Source organism: Peromyscus californicus, unplaced genomic scaffold, assembly GCF_007827085.1.
Source record: "Peromyscus californicus insignis strain IS unplaced genomic scaffold, ASM782708v3 Scaffold_4__1_contigs__length_199733344, whole genome shotgun sequence".
In the NCBI taxonomy this organism is placed as follows: domain Eukaryota; kingdom Metazoa; phylum Chordata; class Mammalia; order Rodentia; family Cricetidae; genus Peromyscus; species Peromyscus californicus.
The window spans coordinates 97,510,609-97,534,060 of NW_026294562.1; the positions used below are offsets into that span (position 1 = coordinate 97,510,609).

A 23,452-nucleotide genomic window follows, 5' to 3' on the forward strand; every position below is an offset into this window, starting at 1 on the left:
GTAAGACTCCAAAGAACTGAATCTGTTTGATTAATTTTTTCCATACCCAGCATCTAGATACATCCAAGTATCTAATAATAGCCATTAAATGAATCAGGGCCTAGGAGGACAGTTCTGGAGAACAGTAAAATGAATTATATTAGCTAGACCTCAGAGATTGACTGCCAGGATTCCTTCTTGATCTATCAGCCAATGACCATTTCTATTAAGATCTCCCAAGAGAGAAAAGTTAGACTTGGGGCCACTCTGAAGAAGAAAAGCTATGCTGGGATGATTGAAGACATAAATTGCTGACATTGGCCACCTCTTTTCACAGCTCCAGGAACCTGCCCACTTGTCTGCCATTAGGGATCTGAGACTTCATGAAAGGTCATAAATTGATCCAGCCATAAATTTAAAAGCAAAATCTGAGGAAGTCATGCTTGATTAAAGGCAAAACTAGGGTTTTTTTTTTTCCTCAACAGTGAATGTATCATAGACAAGTTACAAAATATCAAGAAAATCAGACCAGAGCTAGAGAGAAGTTCCCAGACTAAAGTCAAAGAACTCCCAGAAAGGGTCTTTTAGGCATTCTGAAGTCCTAGAATTTTGGAAGCCAGACTGGGAACTGGAAGGAATGGATTATTACTCAAGGGGCCAGCCCATCCTGTCAGAGCAGGAAGATGACTCAGAGTCAGTGCTCTGCATTAGGTCTGAAATATTTAACATAGACCTGTGGGAGAAGACTACTCAGACAAGCACTCCCTAGGAGTAACCAAGGACCCTATCTATATCTAGCACCCAGGACCACCACAAGATAAGCCCCAAAGTGTGGTTCAGTGATTATAAATGACAGAGAAAATGAACCCCAAGGAAGCTTCTGGAATCACAGAAGACTGGAAACTGCAAGGTTCAATTCTGGCTTCCTATTGGCTGACTCTTCATTTTAGTATTTCCCCATGGATTAGCATTGATACAATGGCTTTGTTTTGCAAGTGAAAAGAAAGGAGGAGGCTGAGCTCCAGGAATCCAATCAAATGGGGGGGGGGAGACATGGACGGACTACATGTTAAGATTATGATGGGAAGATGTGTAGAGATGTGTCCGGCCACACTAGTGGAAGCCCATGAACTGTAGACTACTGACTGTGGAGCCCCCATGGGACTGGACTAGACCCTCTGGATATGGGAGATGGTTGTTCGGCTTGAACTGTTTGGGGGGCACCCAGGCAGGGGGATCGGGATCCGTCCCTGGTGCATGGACAGGCTTGTGGGAATCCAGTGCCTGTGGTGTGATGCCTTGCGCAGCTTTGGTGCAGTGGGAAGGGGCTTGGACCTGCCTAGGCTCAATGTGCTGGGCTCTGCTGACTCCCCATGGGAGACCTTGATTTGGGAGATGTGGGGATGTGGGGTGGTTTGGGAGAGAGAGCTGGGGGGTGGGAGGAGGGAGGAGGTGGGATCTGTGGGTGGTATGCAGAGTGAGTAGAAAATTTCTTAATAAAGAAAAATGAAAAAAGAAAAAGAAAAAGGAAGAAGGGTGCAGCCTAGTCCAGTTCAGTTTAGAGTTGGGCTAATACTGAAGAGCCATAGGAGGGGACTCAAGGAGCCAGTGGCCCCGCAGGCACCTGAAACGAATTTCTTTTTTCTCCTCTCCTCAAAGCCCTGGACCAGGCCACTCACTTTGTCCCAGCAGACTCCTCTTGTTTGTGGTCAGCATCGCTGCTTTCATACTGTACAGGGATGTCTGTCGCCAATGCCAAGGGCAGGAGACTAAGGCTATCCAGCCACTGGGTCTCTTCTAGGGCCACCTCAGCACCAACAATGCCCAAGCAGCGCTGCAGCTCCGGCAGTGTCAATGGACGTAGCCACGTGCCCAGTTCCTTTTTTTGTTTCTCACCCCACCGAGCCTTCACAAAAGGGCATACTGGGTATGGAGGCCCTCTGTGAGACCTCTTCATCCAGGGACGGCAGTCAACATGGGAGGAACTATATAGTAAAGAGCTGTCTGGGGGAAAGGCCTTGTCTATGGCATCTAGCAGGTCCAGGTGGAGTTCGGATTGGACCTTGGGTGCCCAGCAGTACAGCTGCTCTAGTAAGGGTAGCAAATCGAGTTGACCAGTTAGCATCTCACGATATGGAGACAACAGACCCAGTACTGCATGCAGATAGCGCCAAGCTTCACTGCTGCCATCCTGCAGCACAGCTGACACCAGAGACCGCAGCTCAAACAGCAGCAGCTCCAGCGATGTCCGCTGCTCTGATTCAACCACTGCCTTAAGGCGCTCCTGCTTCTTCCGACAGTCCCAGGTATGTTCTTGGCTGCTGCAGCTACACTCAGTGAACCCAGACTCAAGCGTATCAAATGATAGCTTATCGGGAGATGAAGGTACATTCCTCTCTTCCAGAGTAAAGCGGAGGCAGGTATTCAACTGCTGTCGAACTGATCTTGCCCACAGCTCAGGGGCCAAATGCCAGTTCCAGACTTTTGGCTGCTGCGTCTCACCTGTGTGACCCAGCCCGGTTGGGGCAGGGTGGGGGTGGGAAGTAGTTTCAGGCTCTGGGCTAGGACAGCAAGATGGATAGAGCTGCAGGGCACAGGCAGACCAGCAGAGGGCCTTTCCTAAGCCCCTCGCTGTCAAGGACTGGTACAGGAGGCAACCCTCCCTGCCGAAAGCTCCTTCCCACCCTCCAATGCCCTGTCTCACCTGGCCTGCAGGATGTAGAAGGCATGGGAAGGGAAGGGGTACAGGTCTGAGGATGCGGTTTCATTGCGGAGCTCTCGCTGTAGTGAATGAACTTAGACTCAGTCCCTGTCACTTAACACGGAGACCGACACACACTAGCAAACTCTCTGGAAAACTGCATTCACAGCATGGAACCTTCAATTGGCGGCTGGCAATTGCCTTGAAAAGGAGACACAAAGGGGTCGTCACTCAGAGGCGGCAAAACTCCTGTCACCTGAAGTCTTCTCCACAGACTGAGAAGGTGCTGAGCAGAAAGCCAACTGCTGAGTGCGGTTGCAGGTGAGGACACCTAGAGGAAAGAAGAGGCAGAAAGGGGAGGTTCCGGGCTTGCCAGTGGTAGGGGCCTCCCGAGGAGCAGGGAGACCTGAGCAATCAGCGCAGCACATCCAGATGCCCACTGAGCCACACCACCTGCTCCCAGCAGTTAGAACCGTTACAGAATCCTGGAGGCCCAAGCTTCAGCTGGAGCCAGAAGGAGGGGGGGCCAGCATGCAATGTGGGAGGGGCTTGGGGGCGGGCCCCGAGAGCCCAGGTTAAACCAGCAGGCCACCTCTAAACCGATCCAAAGAGAAACTGGGCGGGAGAATGAATGGCAAGATTGATTTGGGGCACTAATAGCATTTAGGGCGTCTAGAGCTGGTATAATCCATGTACCCGCTTGTCTACTCACTGATTTTCCCTTCCCCTCCCTGGACGATATATCTGTCTGTCCCACCTCACCTTCCACAAAGGAGCCCACATAAGACAAAAATCTTTTATCCCTCTCAACAATCTACACATCAAGTTGGGGATGAAAATCTGGGAGTGGTTTAATTATTAAAAACCAGAAACCCTGTCCTACCTCTTGGTGATAGAGAGGTATGACTCCAAGATTTTGCCCTAACCAGTGGAAATTTGATATGCCAGAACTGTGATGGGGAAGATGGTAAAAACAGCAGGGCTTGGGGTGGAGGGGAGTGGGGAGTCAGGCATCTGATTTCGGGTATTTCAAGTTTTAAGTCTGAGATACTTACCAGATATCCTTGGGCGGGAGGCATAGCTCAGTGGTCGAGCACTTGCCTCACCTGGTCAAAGCCCTGGGTTCAGTCTCCAGAGTCTTGAAAGGGAAGCTGGCTTGACTTTGATTCCTCTGCCCTCAGTCTCCTAAGTGAAAGGATTATGCTTATGTACCATGTCCAATTAGAAGTTTAGTGTTTGTTCTCACATTATATTCAAATATAAGAATTCCTAGGGCTATGACCGGAGTGTTCTGCTTCCCCAAAGGTTATGGAAATAGTCTTTGCCTTCAGGGTCGAAAAGAGTTCACCCCTGCATCTGTTAAGGCCCATTCCAACTAGTGAGATGAAGAAAAAGAGAGAGAGAGAGAGAGAAAGAGAGAGAGAGAGAGAGAGAGAGAGAGAGAGAGAGAGAGAGAGAGAGAGAGAGAGAGAGAGAGAGAAGCACACCTCTTTTTAATAAGGACACAGCCTAGCAGCTACATATGTCATTCATTTGCTTGGCCAGACCTGGGTAAAGGCAAAGCTTCCACATCTAATCTTTCTTTTCAGTGGTTGTGGTGGTTTGAATGAAAATAGCCCCTACAGGCTCATATAGCTGAATGTTTGCTCCCTTGATGGAGCTGTTTGGAAAGAATTAGGTGTGGACTTGTTGGCTCACCTCACTGGTGTAAGTATAGAAGAGTGAACACTTTCCCCACCTGTTCTCAAGGCTTTATTTCAACTCTCCTCAAATATCCTCTTATAATGAGTTCTCTAACTTCCCAGTAGAAAGTCAGCACTCCCCCACGTCCTTATCCTCTTTACCCTGAATTATTTTTCTCCATACTTTGTTATCTCATATACTCATATTTCAAAAAATACATTTACTTATTATCTGTTTATCCTGACTAAAAATATAAGCTCCATAGTCACAAAGACTTTAATTTGTTCTTATTGCCCCTTAGTTTATCCCCAGTCCTTAGTGCTAGGTATCATGAGTAGGTGATTATAAAATATTTATGGGAAAATGCATCAATGTATAACAATATTAATCAGTGAGTCAGATTGGTTCTGGGATCGCACTGACTAAATTGAAACACTGATTTTACCACTTGGCTTCATTTTTTTGAAAATGAAGAAAATAGTGTATACTTATTAGGACAGTTTTGAGATTAAATGATGTATGTAAAATATTTAGTCTTATAGAAAAATTGATATAATTGACATGAATGAGACATGTAAGAGGGTTTAGTGAAAGAACAAATAAGCACATATGTTGTGGAATATTAGTTGAAGATGTGTTACATTTGTTTATGCTGTGGAATATTTGTTTAATGATTCAAAGATATGTTGCATTCTTTTATGTTGCATTTATTTAACTCTGTGAAGCTGTTATCTTGTGTAATGTTAGAGGGACCAGCCTTTATACATCCCAGGGGCTCAGGAGAGAGAACTACAAACGGCGAGGGCTATTTTCAGGAAATAGAATCTCAGCACACCAAGCTCTTAGTCCAGTCATTTATTCTTCCAAATCTTCTTCTCTGTCCTCCCATGCCCTGGGAGTCCCGGTTTATATACACTTACAAGCAGTAATCCCTTGGCAGTGCAAAGCCAGGCTTCCAGGGTCAAGCGGAGGGGTGGTAAGAATCACACAGAGGGGCACTAATTGTTAATTATCATTTGCAACCCAAAAGGGAAGTGACTAATGGGGAAATGAATTAACTAAAGGCTAAATTCAACTATCTAAGAAGAGGGATCTTATGTGTTCAACTATAGACTTAAACGTGATTGGTAGAAATGTTAATCTATAAGTTGTTAGGTCAATGGAAGAAAATAAAACTGCCTTCTTTATTCCTGTGGCTCCTATCTATCCAAGCTATCTGCCATTTTTCTGCAGGGTAGGGGAAAGTGTGCTCAGTTGCTAGGCAACCTGTGTACAGCTAGATGCCTCTGGTGATAGTTAAAGGGAGATCTGGAACTAGAGGTAAGATTTGGGAAAGGAGGAAGTTGAGCTTAATTGGCACATCTGCCAGGTCTTCTCAAACGGATCGCATGAATACTTAAGTCTGTTCTTAGAGAGTACAGAGGTATCTCTGATAAGGTACTTTCCTCCGTCTGGGGATGGACCTGGCTGGATGCTGCCAATGACGATAATTACAGGGAGGCTTGAACTGGGGTTCTGGCTGTGCATAGATGTCAGTGCAGAAGGTTATCTAAATATTCCTAGAAGTGGTTAGGTAAGGAATTAGAGTTCTATAAAGTTAGTAAGGCTGTAAGAAAAGGAGGGTCCGAGCTAAATTGTGCAAAGCTATTACTTGAGGTCCACTTGACCTAGGTGGTATCTCCTTGTAGAATTTACCTTAATTCAGGAGACTAGCATGTGGTGGTCTGGGCTGTTATTTCTGTTAGTCCTAGAATGTAACTATGTTACTTTGCCTGCCTAAAACACCTGACTGGTCTAATGAAGAGCTGAATGGCCAATAGCTAGGCAGGAGATAGAAATAGGTGGGGCTGGCAGGCAAAGAGAATAAATAGGAGAAAAGAGAAGAGGGAGGAGCAAGAAAAGGAGGAGAGGAGGACACCAGGGGCAGCTACCCAGCAACACAGCTAGCCACAGAGTAAGAAAGACAGACAGACATATAGAATAAAGAAAGGTAAAAGCCCAGAAGCAAAAGGTAGACAGATAATTTAAGAAAAGCTAGCTAGAAACAAGCCACGCTAAGGCTGAGCATTCTTAAGAATAAGTCTCCATGTATTTGTTTAGGAGCTGGGTGGCAGGCCCCCAAAGGGCATAGTTAAAAAAACAAAAACAAAAACAAAAACAAAAACTGCAGGCATAAACAACCAACTTTTTGTGAGGCATCCCCAAGATGCAGAAGTTCATGAAGTTTAGGCTTTAAAATAAGTTTTTCAGACAGACAAAAGTAAATGGGAATTCTGTTTAGTAATTCCTCCTGTGTTATAGAATATTAATAAAGATGTGTTACATTTGTTTATGCTGTAGAATATTTGTTTAATGATGCAAAGATGTGTTGCATTCTTTTATGGTGCATTTGTTTAACTTTGAAGCTGTGTTACTTTGCCTGCCTAAAACACCTGACTGGTCTAATAAAGAGGTAAACAGCCAGGAGAGGGATAGGTGGGGCTGCCAGGCAGAGAGAATAAATAGAAGGAAAGATCAAGCAGAGGGAGGATCAAGAGGAGGAGAGGAAGACGTCAGGGGTCAGCCACCCAGCCAGACATAGAATAAGAAGGAAAGAAAAGATATACAGAAACAGAAAAAGGTAAAAGCAGCCCAGCGGGCATGGTGGTGCACCCCTTAAATCCCAGCACTTAGGAGGCAGAGGCAGGCAGACCTCTGTGAGTTTGAGGCCAACCTGGTCTAGAGTGAGTTCCAGGACAGCAAGGGCTCTTACACAGAGAAACTTGAAAAACAAAAAACAAAAACAAAAACAAAAGAAAAAAGGTAAAAGCCCAGAGGCAAAAGGTAGATGGGATAATTAATTAAGAAAAGCTGATTAGAAATGAGCCAAGCTAAGGCTGGTCATTCATAAGAAAGAGTAAGTCTCTGTGTATTTATTTGGGAGCTGGGTGGTGGGCCCCCAAAGAGTAAAGAGTTAAAAACTATTGAGAGCTGCTGATAGCAAAAGGTCAAGGGAGTATACAGCAGGTGACAACTAATGTTCAAAAGGTAAACCTATCAGAACCAAGGGTTCTGGTAGAGGATTAAGCCATCACACAAGGTGTGTTGGAGTTATTGTCTTTTGAATGATTGGCTGTTTCTTGTTGTAAACTTCTTGTGCAATAACAGCTATGATATCTCCCCATTACCATGCATCTTCATGTAATATATATATATATATATATATATACACACACACATATATGTGTGTGTATGTAATATATATACTATATTATATAATACATATATGTATATATACTATACTATATAATATATATATATATATATACAAAATAGACTAAAGGCCTTTATATAGAGATACATATATATATGTAAGCTCATGATTACATCTCAGTCTTATGGGCACATATATCTGTGGGTGGTCAGGAAGATGACTTTTCATTTAGCTGTATAATTTTGATATATAGAAAATATACTAGGTTATGCTTCACAGCGAGACCCATTGTCCCACGAGACTGTAGACACTTAAAGCCTGCTTTGTTCCTTTTGCTTAGACTAACACAGAAAATAATAATCCTTCCTCAGTCTAACATAAATTACATACATTTAGCTCATTTTTACCTCAGAGCAAGTTCAAAATAGACTAAAGGCCTTTATATAGAGATCATAAGTTTAAAACTTTACAGTTATGCACAAGGTCAAGAGTCACAGGTGTCCACCAAGACTGATAACACAAAATACCCTAAGAAAAGCCTGCCAATTCTTCACTTGCCAAGACTGCTGATAAAAAGCTCTGTCTCAGAGTTTGTTGCACTGGGCACTGCGCCCCTTCCCTCTAGTCCTGAGACCTTGGAACCTTGAATTAACATGGTAATGGCTCTGCTCCTTGTCATCTATTCTAGGAATGTGCTATGACCTTGAAGGTTTTAAAACTTTTCTCAGGATTGCAAGGAGTCTCCTGTTAGACATGCATGGATAGTCAGGCAAGAGAGGAACTATGAGGGCTGAAAAGAAGCTGTAGATGTAGAGAAGCAGTAGAAAAAAGAGAGAACAAAAGAGATCAGTGTTAAAGCTTACTAGAACAATAAAGTGATGGACTGAAAGGGCAGTGTGTATAAATTTATTGATATAACCTCAGATAAGTGGACTTATTCATAGATAAATAGATTTCCCAGCTGGTTGTAGATTCTTCCAGGGACTCTGGGAAAAGGCTATTTGGGGCTGGACCCCAATAGCTTTCATTAAAAAACAACCAACAACATTGCAGAGCTCTCAATATTGCCTTAAAGCCTGCCTATGTTTGTATTCTCACTTAATTCCCTTTTCTGCATAAGAGTATTTCAAACCTATACTGATTCATCACTGTCTTCTGCTGTTTTATACTCAAATAATAACTTTACCACCTGTCCTCTCACTCCACATACAGGGTTTTTCTGTATAATAGCCCTGGCTATCCTGGAACTCACTCTATAGACCAGGCTCATCCCAAACTAACCTCCTGTTTAAAAAAAAGGGGGGGGATTCTCCAGAGGGGTGTGTGTGTGCATAAGAAAGAGGGAGGGAGGGAGAGATTGAATTTGGTGCATACACATGGATGTTATAAGTTCAAAATCTGTCAGGGCAGTCTAACATGAAGGAAGTTGAGACAGGTTAATGCTGCATCTTGAGGTGAATTATGACCTCTACATGCATGTCATAGCACATGTGTCTACACATATGCATTCACATGAAATAATTATAAACGTAATTTAAAATTTTTTAATCACTTCTTCAGGAGGCTGGAGAGATGGCTCAGTGGTGAAGAGCACTTGCTGCTCTTTCAGAGGACCAGAGTTTGTTTTCCAACACCCATATCAGACATCTTAACATCTGCCTGTAACTTCCAGCTCGCAGAGATCTGGCTTCCAGGGGCATCCACATACATGTGTGCTTATACATACTCTCTCCTGATGTGGAACATTCCTTCTCTTTTCTTTTTTTTTTTTAAATATTTATTTATTTATTATGTATACAGTGTTCTGCCTGCATGTATCCCTGCAGGCCAGAAGAGGGCACCAGATCTCATTACAGATGGTTGTGAGCCACCATGTGAGTGCTGGGAGTTGAACTCAGGACCTCTGGAAGAGCAGTCAGTGCTCTTAACCTCTGAGCCATCTCTCCAGCCTCGGAACATTCCTTTTCTATACTATGAATATTACTCTTATTTGTTAATAAAAAACTGACAGGCTGGTAGCTGGGCAAGACATTAGGCGGGAAAGCCAAACTGAGAATGATGGGAAGGAGAGCAGAGTCAGGAGAGATTCCAGCCAGCTGCCAAGCAAGTAGGACATGTAAGAATGAAGTAACAAGACATGAGCCACGTAGCAAAGCACAAATAGAAATATGGGTTAATTTAATTGTTAGAGTTAGCTAGTAATAAGCCTGAGCTATCGGCCAAGCATTTATAATTCATATTCAGCCTCTTGAGTCAGTTATTTGGTAGCAGGCAGTCGGGACAGGAAAAACTCGGCCCACACTCTCCCTCCCTACTCTCATAAAAATAAAAATAAATGCAAAAAAATCACTTCAAGGAAGACCTTCATCCCACAAACAGGTAAATTTGTACTAGTGTTATTTTCCATTACAACATACTCTTGTATATAAAACTTACCATGGTTGTGCTTACTTTTCCTATACTGACCTTTACACATTAAGTTCCAAGAGAACGACTACTGTACCTCTCTCTCTCTTATTTTTTATCTTCAGCTAACTTAACATCAGAATCATGTGTGAATACATAGTGAGTATGGAGTCTACCCAGAAATTCGAAGATAGAGTTCAGAATCAGAAAAATGTGTTCAAGAACCAAAATAACATGTCCTTTTTATGGCAAGCAAAAGACAAAAAAAAAAAAAAAACCAAAGAAAGAGGCTTAAAGATGAGTCTAGAGAGGCTATGTGGGACCTGTTCAGGCAAAGCCCCAGTTCTGATGCTGAGTCTGATATCACAAAAGCCAATAAGCAAATGAATGCTGTAGTTATTTATATTTTGTATCACAGTTGGCTAGTCTGGGAAATGAACTGGTAAGTCTTTCTAAAGTTAAGTCCCTCTTCCTTAGAAACAGAACCCCTAATCTTTAGTTGGGCAAATGACTGGTAACAGAGATTACAGTTCCAGCCTCCCTTATAACAAGATCTGGCCACATGAGAAACTTTTAACATGCAACTTCCAGGGAGGAAGGCATACCTTTCACCAACTAACTCTGATCCATTCTGTTTCCTTAAAAGGTCAATGTGATGAAGAAAGCGCCAACTTAGGTCACAAGAATGAGGGGGATATCCTAGACACAACCATCAGAAAACTGTGAAGTAGCCTAGGTCTCATGATTGTGAAGCTACCATACCAACTCTGGACTAGGTTTTTTTATTTAAAAGAAATAAAAACATGGTAAGTTGCTGTTATTGATTCTTTGTTATCATTAACTGAGCTGGGTTCCAACTTATCAAAAGGGATCTGGACTCATAACAAAAGAATTAGGAGACAGCTTCGGTCATCTGTATCATGAACTGATTAAAGTCAAATTAAGCTGCTGATAAAAGGAGTTGAAATGTTTAAGAAGTATTTACACAGAATTAGAGAACCTACAAATTGGAAGAGTAAACTGCTGGAGATGGGCCTTCAGGTCATGACTGATCATACAATGTTAGAAGATACTGTCCAGTGAGTTTTGGGATGAAAAAAACATGTCCAGCTGGGCATGGCAACTTGTTCCTATATTCCTAGCATTCCAGAGGATAGCATGGTGTTATGTAGCAATTTCTTCCCAGACCCAAAACTACATCTTGGAGGGAAGCTGCTTAAAGAAGAGAGTTGAAGTATTCTATTCTGCAGGGAATCTCCTTCAAACTCAGGAAGTAAACAACTCAAAAAATTTAAAACTTCCTGAATCTGACCAGATGCACTAGGCCCCTCCCTCTCTAAGCATACATATACAGCAAGGACTGCTGAGAGACACTCTCAAAAAAGATAAGCTGTCTGGGACAGACACTCTCAATCTGTTGAGATGCCTGCAAAGTATGCAGTTTGCCCTGGGTTCCACATTTTGTGAGCTCTCAGACATGCTGGGCTAGGCTTCTGGTGATGTGCTGTCCTGGAGTCAGTTCTGGTCCTGTAAGTAACCCCTTATGCACGCTCCTGTAAGTAATTCCAATAAATCATTAGTTCAACAAGTTTGACTATGGTGGTAGCCTTACTTTGGTCTGTGGTCAATTCTCTCTTGAGTGCGTTTACATCTCTAGAGTCCAAGACCTAGGCAACATAGTGACAGCTTGTCTTAACAACAACAACAAAAATCTCAAATTCTGGCCAAGCAGTGGTGGTGCACGCCTTTAATCCCAGCACTCGGGAGGCAGAGCCAGGCGGATCTCTCTCTGTGAATTCAAGGACAGTCTGGTCTACAGAGCGAGATCCAGGACAGGCACCAAAAACACAGAGAAACTCTGTCTCAAAAACAAACAAACAAATAAAACAAAACAAAAAACAAAAAAAAAAGCAAAACTCAAATTCTAAATTATTGGCAAAGGCTACAACTGCAAATTCATTTCTATATCATTCAATAAAACAAAATTTCTCTTAGTTTTTCTGTTGTTAATAGTAACTTGAACAAGAAAGAAGCTAAAAGCTACACACTAGTTACGTTGATGAAGATACAGCATGAGTTATAAAGACATGGACTCTGTCTTCATGAGGTTTCAAACCATTAAAGAGTATCACACACTCAATACACAAAGAATTATGGGAGCTGATATCTGGGGAGACTTCTTTAAGGAAATAACAATTGGATTAGGAAGTTTAGTAGGTAATGATTTCTCTCCTGCATCATGAACCAGGAAGCAACAAAGGCCCTTAGAACAGTGCAAGACAGGACCATGAACCAGTGTGGCTGGAGCACAGAAAAAGTGAAGTGTGATTCAAGTCAACTCAACAAATAGGGTTGATAGTACTTCACAGTTAAGATCAAGCCAGAGGTAGGACTAGATTATACAAGGCTCTGTAAATCATGACTAGAACTCTAGTTTTGGGTAGAACACTTGCATAGCATGTACAAAAACCCTGGTTTCAGTCCCCAGCATTGAAAAAAGTTCTAGTTTTTTATCATAAGAATGGTTTTAAGCATGTTTTCTGGTTGATGAGTAGATAGGTTAAAAGTGGTACAACACTAGGCATAGGGAGAAGCAGCATTGTAATTGTAATACTGGAAGATCATAGCGAAGATGGAGAGAAACAGAATCAAGGAATATTTAGAAATGTAAGGTAAGATTTGGCAATTGAGTGAGAAGATCAGAAAGAAGGATGTACTTAGGTTTCTAGCTTCTGCAACTAAATGAATACCAAGAATAAAAGGAAAGTTTATAAGAAAAAAAATAGGTTTGGAGTGTTCTTGAGATACACAAGTGAAGATATCAAATAGCTTAGATCTGGGAGTTATCAGTACCTAAAACCCAAAGTAGGGGAATGAAACTATCCTAGAAAAATTTGAGAGAAAAAGAACATGACCTAGAGAAAACTATGGAAGAAGGTGGGCACACTATCAAGATTAAGACACCATGGTTAAAGAGACAGGAGTAAAACCTAAGAGTAGAATCAAGGCACTGGTGGAATATCAACAAAAAACTAACTATAAAATAGCATCAAATGCCATTGATAGATAAAGTATGTAGAGGACCAGGAACTAATCAATGGATTTAGAGATACAAGGTTATCACCCAGATGATCTTAGTAAGCACTCTTTCAATAGAGTAAGGACTACAGAACTCAAAATGTGCTAGTCTGAGGAACAGGAATGGAGAATGACTTGCAAGATGGACACAATTGTGTCTCAGATATAGCTGTAAAGTGGGAAAAACAGGATGGTAACCCAATGGAAACTAGGTCTAAAGGTTTGTTTGAACAGTGGAATCCTTAGCATATTTAGAAACTGACAAGAATAGGAAGACAAAGTTGGAAGCATTCAAGTAGGAAATGACTAAGACTCAAAGCCTGAGCGTGGGCACTGGCATTAGATAAGAGGGCTTCTCCCTATTTAGAAGGGAAAGGAAATGATGCAGATGGGTCAGCAGTAGGATACTAGAGATTACTTACAGATAGCTTTGTTTTCCACTTAAAGGCAAGTGATAGTGAGAGAAAAACAATATGAAAGTTACAGTAAAATCAAATGATAGTAGGGACAGTGACTTACTAAACCAAGCATAAGGAATATAGTCAGTGAATAAAATTTAAGAAATAGAGTTTTGTTTGATTTAGTAAGAATATCCTCAATATTGAGTCGTTTAGAGTGATGACAATATCTAAGACACAACTAAATGGATAGCTAAGACAGAATAGAAGCCATTAGATATTGAGTCAAGAAATTAAGTGATCCTAACTACTGAATGGACTGTTTGTGTAAACATCAAAGCATTAACTAGTGGATGGGAAGTACCAAGAGCTCTTTAGAGGAATGGGGAAAAAAAAAAGTTGATGGGAAGAGTAAAACAATGAGAGGGCTGCATGAACGAACAGGTTTAAAGCAAACAGATTGGGCCAAGGAATGGGCAGTGAAGTTCTAAAGTCACAATGATGGGACCACCACGTCTGCTCCAATGTTTGTGGTGTGGTAAGGCTATGTCAAAAGTAACTCCTGGGCTGGGGATGTAGGTCAGTGGTAGAGCCCTTTCTTAGCATGTAGAAAACCCTGAACTTGACTTCCCACAACCCCCTGCCAAAAAAAAAAAAAAAAAAAAATCCAAACTATTGTCTACTGTGTCTGAGAATACTGCCCTGCTCTCACTATGCCAATGGCTATCACTTTACGACAAGACCTGAAGAGGACCAGCAACTACAGAAAGTGGGACAGCTGGAATAGGTTTTCTCCTAAGTATTGAAGGAAAGACGAGAAGACTGAGGGTAGCAAAGGACTGACAGGTCAGGTGGAGGCACATTTGTTTTTGCACTGAAGGCAGACGATGCAAAGATGACATTGTGTATCTAAGAGCTCTGTAGGTTGAGTGTGGGGAGCACATGTGTGATGCCAGCACTTGGGAGTAAAGGCCAGAAGGATGGATTTGAATTCAAGGTGAGATTGCATAGTGAGACCATCTTTAAAAAAAAAAAAAAAAAAAAGTTTAGGTAGGTCAAAGAGAGTGGGCTTCATGCAGATCTGTTTCCTAGTCTTTCTCCAGCAATTACTAACCATGTGACATGGGAAGAAAGGAAACAGACAATTCACAGTACATGTTTATTGAAAGGATACATACAGATGATGATGCAGAACTCCCCCAGCAGCAACACAATATCCTAGGTCTCCACCTTCCTGTCTTTGAGAATTAAGAAGTTCATACGCTGCTTTACTTACATTTATACTTGTCAAAGAGTGAATTTTGTCAGGCAGACATGAGGTCACTCTATAGGAAAGCTCCTCGTCAGCAATTTTCATCTTCCTAAAGAATTATCTAGCAACCAGCTGCAGCCCATGTGTGTAATCCCAGTACCTGGGAGGCTGAGACAGGAGAATCACAAGTTTAAGGCCAATGGACTCCATGGCAAAATCACCTAAAATGGAAAAAAAAAAAAAAAAAAAAAAAGGAAAAAGCAGTGACACACTAGAATCTGTTTTCAAAGAACTGTGTATAGACAGAGCTCTCATACATTCTGGGTTCTTCTTTACCTGTTAAATGGAAATAATACCTCCTAGGTGTGTAATAAATAAATTTATACAACATACTCAACAGACATGATTTTGAGAAATACCCTGCTGTACTAAAAAGAATATGGGGCTTACTGTCCCAGCTGCACTTTATTGATTGGGTCTTGATATACAGCACAGACTGCTTTCAAACTCACAATTCTCAATCTGTAACGTGCTGGGCTTATAGGCATGAATAATAAAGCTTGGAGCAAGAGCTGCATTTTAACATGGAGTCAACTAAGAATTTCAATTTTTTTGCTGGCCAGCACTTGGGAGGTAGAGGCAGGAGGATCAGGAGTCCAAGGTCGTCTTTAGTTATCATGATTTCCAAGTCAGTTTTTTTTTTTTTTTTTTTAAAGGTTTATTTATTTATCATGTACACAGTGTTCTATCTGTACATATTTCTGCAGGTCAGAAGAGGGCACCAGATCTCATTACAGATGGTTGTGAGCCACCATGTGGTTGCTGGGAATTGAACTCAGGACCTTTGGAAGAGCAAGCAGTGCTCTTAACCGCTGAGCCATGTCTCCAGCCCCCCAAGTCAGTTTTGCATCTCAAAAATAAAATGCATTTTTTTGACCTGTAGGTGGGGGAGGGGGAATCTGCTTTGTGAATGATTGATTTTGGCTGGAAATTTAAAATTTAATTCCTGTGTAAAAAATGAAAGTGGCCACCTGTTGCCATACTTGAAGGGATGGGATGGGATTAAGGAAAGCAGTGAAGGGGCAATGGGTAGTTTAAGTTGTTAGGTGAAGAGGCAATGGGTAGTTTAAGTTGTCAGAGTTCCTACCTGGCATGCACAAGGCCTTGAGTTTAACCCCCAGTAAAACAATAACAAACGCAGACCCCATGCTGTTGCTTGCCCTGCATCCTGTCATTATCCTTGAAGCCCCACAAGGTGGTATATGCCACATCCTCCTTCCTTCCCCATCCCCATACTAGGGATGACGTCATGGAAAAGGCAGGGCCAGGAAAAGAGGTATCCTTCTGAATACAGATGTGAAACCCACAAAGGGAGGGGGCAGTAGTGAAACAAGAACAGAGAAGCTGGCATCAGTTACAGTGAGAACAATGTAAGGTGGAGGGTAGAGAGCTGCAATGAGGAGACTCCAGACAAGCAGTGAAAACACGAAGGGAACACCAAGGGCCACACAGATTATATTTAACCACCCCCCTCTACCACCATCTTCCTCTCCCTTAGGTTTCTCTTCTTGAGATTTGACTAATGTAGTCCTCCAGACTTGCCTGGAAGGTAAGAAGAAAGCCCGTCTTTGTTTAAAGTCTTTATTGTTGATTTCACACAGACATGAAATATTAAGATGGTAAACTGGGGAAATGACTGAAATTCTAGACAATATCCCTGAATTCTTACAGGCTTGTCTTTGTTCTGTTTTTCACTGATCTCCTAAGAAGTGGTGGCTATAGCCTATTGTGGTACTGTTTTCTTCCCCTAGATCCAGCACAATTCTTTTTGTATGACAGCTCAGATAAAAACTAGTTATGAGCCAATATATATTCAGGCATTTGAATTAGACTCAAGGACGGCCTCTGAGTGTTCTCCTTTTGGAACCAATTTCCCCTTGCTATTACCAACCTTAAAACTACCTATGCTTTTGCTGGGGATCTGGGAATGCACAGTTTGTCCTCCTACATAGGAAGGCCATTTCTCAACTGCCAGGGCTTAGAGCAGTAGGCACTAAAAACAGAATAAAGGATGGTACCAATAAATGGGCAAAAGTTCCTGCCCAGAAAATCAACCAGAGTAAAAGCCCGGTTTCTTGGCTCCATGCAACGGAGCAATAGTGTCCAGCTTCCAGGTTCAATCTCTCTGTACAAATTTCGACAAGCTCAAGGTTCATAGAGGAGCCCATCTAAGCACCTTCTCTCCTGGGGCAGAGGATGGCTAGCTGCCTGACGGCGAGTCTCCGGGCTGTTCTGCAGGAACACCTGGCACGGCCGAGGCAGCCTCGTAGTCCGCGATGCGGCGCTGGACAAGGGCGGGCATGAGGTGTACGTAAGCGGCCATGAGGCGGTGGTTAGAATGGATGAGCTTCCCAGCACAGCTGTGCAGACAGGCCTCCTGGAAGGAAGACGGATGTAAACAGAGACTAAAAGGATCCCGTCAAGCCCTCCTCCTTCCCTCCCGGTCCCCAGTCGAGGGGTGAGGTCATGGAAGAGCGAGGTGCAAACAGAGGGGAAGGGAGTGTGTGTCGCGTCACATTATTGTCAACTTTGGGGTCCCCACAGTCCCCACCTCCTCAGCGTCCAGAGCTCGGTGGTGCAGGCTGGGCACACAGCGCTGGAAGCACAGTTCTGTCATCCGATTGTAGACCAACAGGAAGTCTCGCAACTGAGGGAAAAGCGGATCCAAACTTCACCACCGCCGAGGCTTCCCGGGGTGCGCAGCACAGCCTGCCTCCCCCTCTGGGGGGGGGTTCTTGCGTGTACCCCAGGAAACAAACCTCACGTCTAACCCCGAAAAACAACTTAACTCTTACTCACGTTTCTTAGTTGCTGCTGCTGCTCCATCACGCCCAGGGCGCGCGGCCCACGCTACTTCCGCCCCGGGTGCACAGAGTCGCCCCGGAAGTAAATTCTCCCAAATCACCAAGAACTTGAAGGTGTGGCTCCAGTATCGCCCTGCCCATGACTGCTAACGTCACCTCCGCCCTTTTTCTCTGCGACGTGGCCGGCTTCTTCTGCCCAGAGAGCACGTCACTTCCGCCGAATCTCTGACCTGCTGCTAAGATCGCGACGGGAACTGGAACCCGAGGTCCCCGCGCGGTCCGGGCCTCGCGCCCTGAGGGGAAGAGTGGCCCGGCCCAGGTGAGAAGGACATACTTGTACGAAGGGAAGTTGGACGCACGAACCTGTGCTGAGGGCAAGATGCCCTGAGCCCTTGGCAAGGATGAGGACACACCTGATGCCCAGGTGTGTGGGGGGGTGGCGGGGACCTCTCACATCTGGGAGGCAAAAACTCACTTTGGAAGGGACTGTCTGTGTCCTGGGAAAGAGAGGCTTTTAATGACACCAGGAACACATCAACTGCTTCATCTAAGGCCTGGTGGGGAGGGCCTGAGGGAGGCAGGTGCATGAGATGGAGAAAGGAAACACCATCTGAAGGAAGAGGGAAAGGAACACCAAAAGGATGTGAAAGACCAGCGATCATAGGGCATGCTTAAGTGGCAAGTGAGCATCTGAGCCTCGGGAAGGGTTTTGCCTCCTGGTAAACATGCCTATGCAGGGTTAAGTTCCCAGACAGCACAGACATTCCCTCTGGTCCTCACTGCTGTAATCCCATTCTCAGCATCTCACACTTAGTAGGGACTCACTAAATGTTTGTTGAGTGACTAATTGCATGAATGGTTACTAAAGGTGAGGTTAGGCATTGTGAGAAGACACCCGAGGCTTTGGTATCTATGCATCTGTAGAAATAATGTACTTGGAATAGGAGAAATACACATACTCAAGCAAAAAAGTGGTGGCTGATCCCCAGGGGCACTCAAGTCCTAGGACAACCTCTGAAACTTCTGAGAACACAGGGAAGGCCTCCTTGTTCTGGAGTGTTGGCCAGTTTCCAGAATTGTCTGTGTTGGGCTTTACAGCGTGCTGGGGTGGAGACCTTGACTCCAGTCCCTTCCCTAGCCATGACGGACGGGATCCTAGGGAAGGCAGCTACAATGGAGATCCCCATCCATGGAAATGGCGAAGCTGGGCAGCTTCCTGAAGATGATGGGCTGGAGCAGGTGCTTCTGTTTGATTCTTCTAATTGTTTCAATTTAGCAATCCTGACTCTTAAATGTTTCTCTGTCCCCATCCCAATAGCCTTCATTTAGCTAACCCCCTTCATACTTTTCAAATCTTCTATACAGACTTTACTCTGTACTGTCTCTGTCCCCAAAATGTTTCAGCAACTCCCATCTTCTCTGACTTGTAGGACCTCCAGCAGGTGATGGTGTCAGGACCCAACCTCAATGAAACTAGCATTGTGTCTGGTGGCTATGGGGGCTCTGGTGATGGACTCATCCCCACAGGTATGAATGATAAAGAGACAGGAGGCTTGAGTGGGAGGGAGACTAGGACAGTTATAGTGGAGGCTTAGGACACATATAGGAAAGCTGAGAACTGATAGTGTGAAATCCATAGACTGTCCAATCCCAGACCAGCTCTCAAAGTTTATCATCTGCTTCCCACTTGCCATTTAGTCTCTAAGCTATCTCATTTGTCTTTTCTTCTCTGGTGCCACCATCCGAGCCAAGTTAAGACCTTTAGGTCACAAGAACTCTGGAGCTTAAGGCCAATTTGCAAGCTTCTCAGAGTTTTATTTTCGACTCCTATACTGACTAGAGCTCTACTTGGAAATACAAACCAACTTCCCTGTTTTCGGTGCCCACCAGCTTTGACCCTGCCACTTCCACTCATTATGTTTGTTTCTGTCTCCTCTTCCCCTGTCTACCAACACACTCCTACCCTATCCCAAAGATGCCAAATACATACAGTGAGTTGATTTGGTTGTCGGGACGTAAGTCCTTGTTCCCGGTAATGAGCAGAAGAGTGCGGTTGTCTAGATTTTCTTCCTTCAGAGAGGTCATTTTATGTGCTGGAGGGAGTTAAGTGAAGTCACAGAAGTATCTGGTTGTATGTGAGAGAAACTGGTGTCAGAGAACTTGGTCTTTTAGGGTCTGGCCGCCATCCATCTCACAGCACTTCACCTTCTGGCCCTGGTGATGAGGTGGCCCGGGGCATTGCCGGAGAGAAGTTTGACATCGTCAAGAAATGGGGCATCAACACATATAAGGTAAGAGTCAAGTGCCTCCTCCCAGAAACTCTCCATGGGTACCTTTTTCTTTTCCCCAGATCTTAATTCGTAGTCTTATGCTATGACTAAGAGAGTGGGGGTGCTGGAGTAGTTACTTGTTGGGGTTGGGGCAGAGTTTAGATTTCTGACCTCCCACCCACTTCCCAATCAGTGCACAAAGCAGCTGTTATCAGAGAGATTTGGCCGAGGCTCCCGGACTGTGGATCTGGAGCTAGAGCTGCAGATTGAGTTGCTGCGTGAGACGAAGCGCAAGTATGAAAGTGTCCTGCAGCTGGGCCGGGCACTGACAGCCCACCTCTACAGCCTGTTGCAGACCCAGCATGCACTAGGTGATGCCTTTGCTGACCTCAGCCAGAAGTCCCCAGAGCTTCAGGTGCCTCAGCCAAAACAAAGAGGGTGGGGGTACTGGGCCCTGGCCCTTCCAGGCAGGCATTCCTCAGCCTCCCTCCCTCCCTCCTGCAGCCCCCAGGGAGAACCCCTCTGGGGTGTGCCCAGTCCTGCCCCCAGCATCACTCACCTATGGAGGCAGCCTAAGGGTTTGTACAGAGGTCCAAAAGTTGGAGGGGTTGTGGGAGAGGGCGCACTGGTGCCTCACAAGTAACCCTTCTCCATATCATCCAGAATGCCTTTGGTGCTTGGCCTAATCAGAGTCCATCCCCTGCCTGCTGCACTACCTTTCCCTGTTCCCGTCTTGTAAACTTACCCAAGAACTCTACCCCCACATTCCTACCCCAGGCATCCCTAAGGCGACCCTACTAACTTTGTGGCTAAGAGAGCCTTGCAAGAGGCAGTCTGGTTGTTTTAGTTTTGATGGCTGTTTCTTCTTTGGGACGGAGGGAAATGAAGGGCTCTGCAGCTCCAATCAGGTAAGGACTGTTACTCAAGGCCTGTGCCTCCCTTCTACCCTTAGGAGGAATTTGGCTATAATGCAGAGACGCAAAAGCTGCTGTGCAAGAATGGGGAGACGCTGCTAGGGGCTGTGAACTTCTTTGTCTCTAGCATCAACACACTGGTCACCAAGACCATGGAAGACACACTCATGACTGTCAAACAGTATGAGGCTGCCAGGTGTGGGCACTGACAGGGCTCAAGGTTTGGGAAGTTGGCTGGCGTGGGTGACAATTTAGACATTTGGGGGCATACAAATTCAGGAAGGAAAGGAGATATGTGTATGGATGAAGAGGTGGAGACCAGCCTTTATCACTCCCTCCCCAGGCTGGAATATGATGCCTACCGGACAGACTTAGAGGAGCTGAGCCTAGGCCCCCGGGATGCAGGGACACGTGGTCGACTTGAGAGTGCCCAGGCCACTTTCCAGACCCATCGGGACAAATATGAGAAGCTGCGGGGAGATGTGGCCATCAAGCTCAAGTTCCTGGAAGAAAACAAGGTGCTGCCCTACTCCCTTGGTCCTAAATAACCTTCCCATCTGACAGTTCCCTTCCCTTCAGACCCTCCTGATTGTTGGGTGGGGAGATGCAGCCTGGCTGCGGAGTGGGTTTCCTTAGCCCTTTGATGCCTGAGCCCTCTCTGGTCACTGGCCTTTTTTGTTGAGGATCTGGCTACTAGTCCCAGGAACACAACTGAAAAAAATTGCCCCCCTAGCTGGGGTGCCAGAACCCTGACCCAGCAAGTCAAGTCAGGTTTCTTTCTTCATATTGTCCCTTCTCTTTTGACTTCTTGGAAAGTCCCACCCCCAAAGCACTGTCAGAGCAGAGTCCGTATGCCCTGGTCAATGCCCTGGGCTTAGGCACAGCCCCTCAAGAAGGGTGCCTGAGTCCAGCCTTAGCTGACCCTGCTGGGCCCCCAGATCAAGGTGATGCACAAACAGCTGCTGCTCTTCCACAATGCGGTGTCTGCCTACTTTGCTGGGAACCAGAAACAACTGGAGCAGACCCTGCAACAGTTCAACATCAAGCTGCGGCCTCCAGGAGCCGAGAAGCCTTCCTGGCTAGAGGAGCAGTGAGCGGCTCCTAGCCCAACTTGGCTAACAAGAAGGACACTGGCGGGGCAGCCCCAGGGTGGACGAGATTGGACATGGGATGTCCTTTGCCACTTACTTTTCGGCTTGGGCTCCCCTTTCCTGGCTGGGGTGTGACACCAGTTTTGCCCATACTGCTGTGGTCTGAAGAGGGCCTGTAGGCCCGGAAGCTGCTGCCCTGTCCTTTATCTTCCTGGCCACTGGGCTTCATTTCCAGATCTTTTCCTTCCACTTCACAGCCAAAGGCTATGACAAAACACTCCCTGGCCAATGGCATCACTCCTCAGGCCTATCCCCAGCTCTTGGGATGTGCCCCCGACCAAAGACAGGACCTCGAAAGGCTCTGTCAGCCAATGGCAGCTCTTCTTGGGCTCTCTTGGGCCAATAGTGTTGCCTCCAATACCCTTTGTCCCTCCTCGATGGGTGTCCATTGTAGAGAAGGGGACTGGGACCAAAGGAGTGGGGAAAATGGGGAGCCCCATTTATGGCCCTGCATCTGAATGGGCCCTCCCCTCATCCACCCATCCAGTTGAATTGTGCTTAGAGCCCAGGAAGACTGGGTTCTAGCACTAGGAATAAACCTTTCGTAAAAGCAGGCCCAGTGAGGTCAATTTGTGGGGGACTAGAGGAGGGTGGATTGGTAAGGAATTCCCAGTAATCATGCATTCAATTCCTATGAATTCAAAAGAGCTGTGGCCAAGTTTCAGAAGCTGCTGAAGGCCTGATCCCCTCAGTCCTAGTTAGAGCCCAAAGCTTTATTTTCTCTTCCCCGTTAGCACCAAGACAGCTATAGGTTTGAAGAGCATAGGGTCCAGAGGGGGTTGGGCTGGCTAACCATCATGCATTCAATCATACAGCTGATGTTTACTGAGTGCTTTTATTTGCCAGGCACTGGGTTAAGCCCTGGGGAAACATCAGTGAATAAAACTTGGTCCCTGCTCACAGTACTTAAGGCCAAGTGGGGGATAGAGACAAGTAACCAGGCAACTACAATACAATGAGAAATGCTAGGATACGGGATGCAGTGGGAGCACCTGATAAGGGGCATCTTGCTTAGACTGGGGTAGGGATGGGGATGCCAGTTTAAAAACAGATCTGAAAAGTAGCTAATAGACCAGGCAGAAAAGAGAATGTACATGAAGTCTGAGTAAGAATTCAGTCTGGAATGAAAAATTAAGTGGGTGTGACAAGAGGTAGGACTTTTGATCTTTGGAGAAAGGGAACTAAGAAACCTCCATCAGAGATTTGACAAACCTGGGGAAAGCCTAGGGCTGAGAAAATAACAGTCTTTCTGGGCTCTTGGGTAGCCTAGTGGCCCTAGCTTGGCTCTCTAAGCATGAACCTTGCCTGAGCTCCTTCACAAGCAGTGAGTAGCCACTTGCAGAGACAAAGGCAGTTTCATCACTCCTGCTGTAAGCTGCACCGCTCCGCTCCTGTTGAAGTCAAACCTGAACTTTATGTGAGAAGTCAAAGAACACTCCCAGCAACACTTTAGTCAGGGCTCAAGTGCCATCAATCCTTAGCCCCAAAGACAACTGCAGACTTTTTCAGCATTCTCTCACCTGGAGGGTGGAGAAAGGGGCCAACCCAGTCATCAGGTTCTCA

The 23,452-nt window shown here is 45.0% G+C and overlaps 3 protein-coding genes and 1 long non-coding RNA gene across 9 annotated transcripts in view; 2 read left to right on the forward strand and 2 right to left on the reverse strand.

The window, feature by feature from the left end:
* LOC128125230 (uncharacterized) overlaps window positions 1-1,776 on the forward strand; it is a 27,568-nt gene extending 25,792 nt beyond the window's left edge. The window contains exon 3 of the long non-coding RNA XR_008223111.1: window positions 1,639-1,776. This is a non-coding gene — a long non-coding RNA (uncharacterized LOC128125230). The remainder of the gene's footprint in view (window positions 1-1,638) is intronic.
* Window positions 1-2,785, reverse strand: part of Dnhd1 (dynein heavy chain domain 1) — an 88,823-nt gene extending 86,038 nt beyond the window's left edge. The window contains exons 1-2 of the mRNA XM_052762393.1: window positions 2,684-2,785; window positions 1,659-2,481 (exon numbers count right to left, since the gene is read on the reverse strand). Of these exons, the coding sequence (XP_052618353.1) occupies window positions 1,659-2,481; window positions 2,684-2,747 (887 nt within the window). The 5' untranslated portion in view covers window positions 2,748-2,785. The remainder of the gene's footprint in view (window positions 1-1,658; window positions 2,482-2,683) is intronic.
* Window positions 2,786-14,583: 11,798 nt separating this feature from the next.
* On the reverse strand, window positions 14,584-17,680 carry Timm10b (translocase of inner mitochondrial membrane 10B). The gene is made up of 4 exons (XM_052711944.1): window positions 17,550-17,680; window positions 17,302-17,397; window positions 16,927-17,127; window positions 14,584-14,911 (listed from the first exon to the last, which is right to left on the reverse strand). The coding sequence occupies exons 1-3, from the start codon at window positions 17,574-17,576 to the stop codon at window positions 16,951-16,953; spliced, it is 300 nt and encodes a 99-aa protein (XP_052567904.1). The 5' UTR covers window positions 17,577-17,680; the 3' UTR covers window positions 14,584-14,911; window positions 16,927-16,950.
* Window positions 17,681-17,747: 67 nt separating this feature from the next.
* Window positions 17,748-22,443, forward strand: Arfip2 (ADP ribosylation factor interacting protein 2). 6 transcript variants are annotated; one of them, XM_052711938.1, is made up of 8 exons: window positions 17,749-17,873; window positions 18,653-18,793; window positions 18,985-19,081; window positions 19,727-19,845; window positions 20,018-20,239; window positions 20,777-20,934; window positions 21,082-21,256; window positions 21,677-22,443. In XM_052711938.1, exons 2-8 carry the CDS (start codon window positions 18,695-18,697, stop codon window positions 21,830-21,832), a joined length of 1,026 nt encoding a protein of 341 aa, XP_052567898.1. In that variant the 5' UTR covers window positions 17,749-17,873; window positions 18,653-18,694; the 3' UTR covers window positions 21,833-22,443. The 6 variants fall into 6 exon arrangements, with proteins under 6 accessions (XP_052567902.1, XP_052567898.1, XP_052567900.1 ...); XM_052711940.1 differs by having other exon boundaries at window positions 17,762-17,873; window positions 18,693-18,793; XM_052711939.1 differs by having other exon boundaries at window positions 17,864-17,978.
* Window positions 22,444-23,452: the final 1,009 nt, after the last annotated feature.

What these genes read in the sequence shown, in the direction of transcription:
- Timm10b (XM_052711944.1), bottom strand. Translation starts at nt 17,576, where the DNA reads ATGGAGCAGCAGCAGCAACTAAGAAAC. An exon ending in AGCAGCAGCAACTAAGAAAC is followed by an intron (nt 17,398 to 17,549) that starts GTGAGTAAGAGT and finishes CTTTTCCCTCAG; the next exon opens with TTGCGAGACTTCCTGTTGGT. An exon ending in GAGCTCTGGACGCTGAGGAG is followed by an intron (nt 17,128 to 17,301) that starts GTGGGGACTGTG and finishes TCTTCCTTCCAG; the next exon opens with GAGGCCTGTCTGCACAGCTG.
- Arfip2 (XM_052711938.1), top strand. Translation starts at nt 18,695, where the DNA reads ATGACGGACGGGATCCTAGGGAAGGCAGCTACAATGGAGATCCCCATC. An exon ending in TGATGGACTCATCCCCACAG is followed by an intron (nt 19,082 to 19,726) that starts GTATGAATGATA and finishes TTGGTCTTTTAG; the next exon opens with GGTCTGGCCGCCATCCATCT. An exon ending in AAACAGTATGAGGCTGCCAG is followed by an intron (nt 20,935 to 21,081) that starts GTGTGGGCACTG and finishes CTCCCTCCCCAG; the next exon opens with GCTGGAATATGATGCCTACC.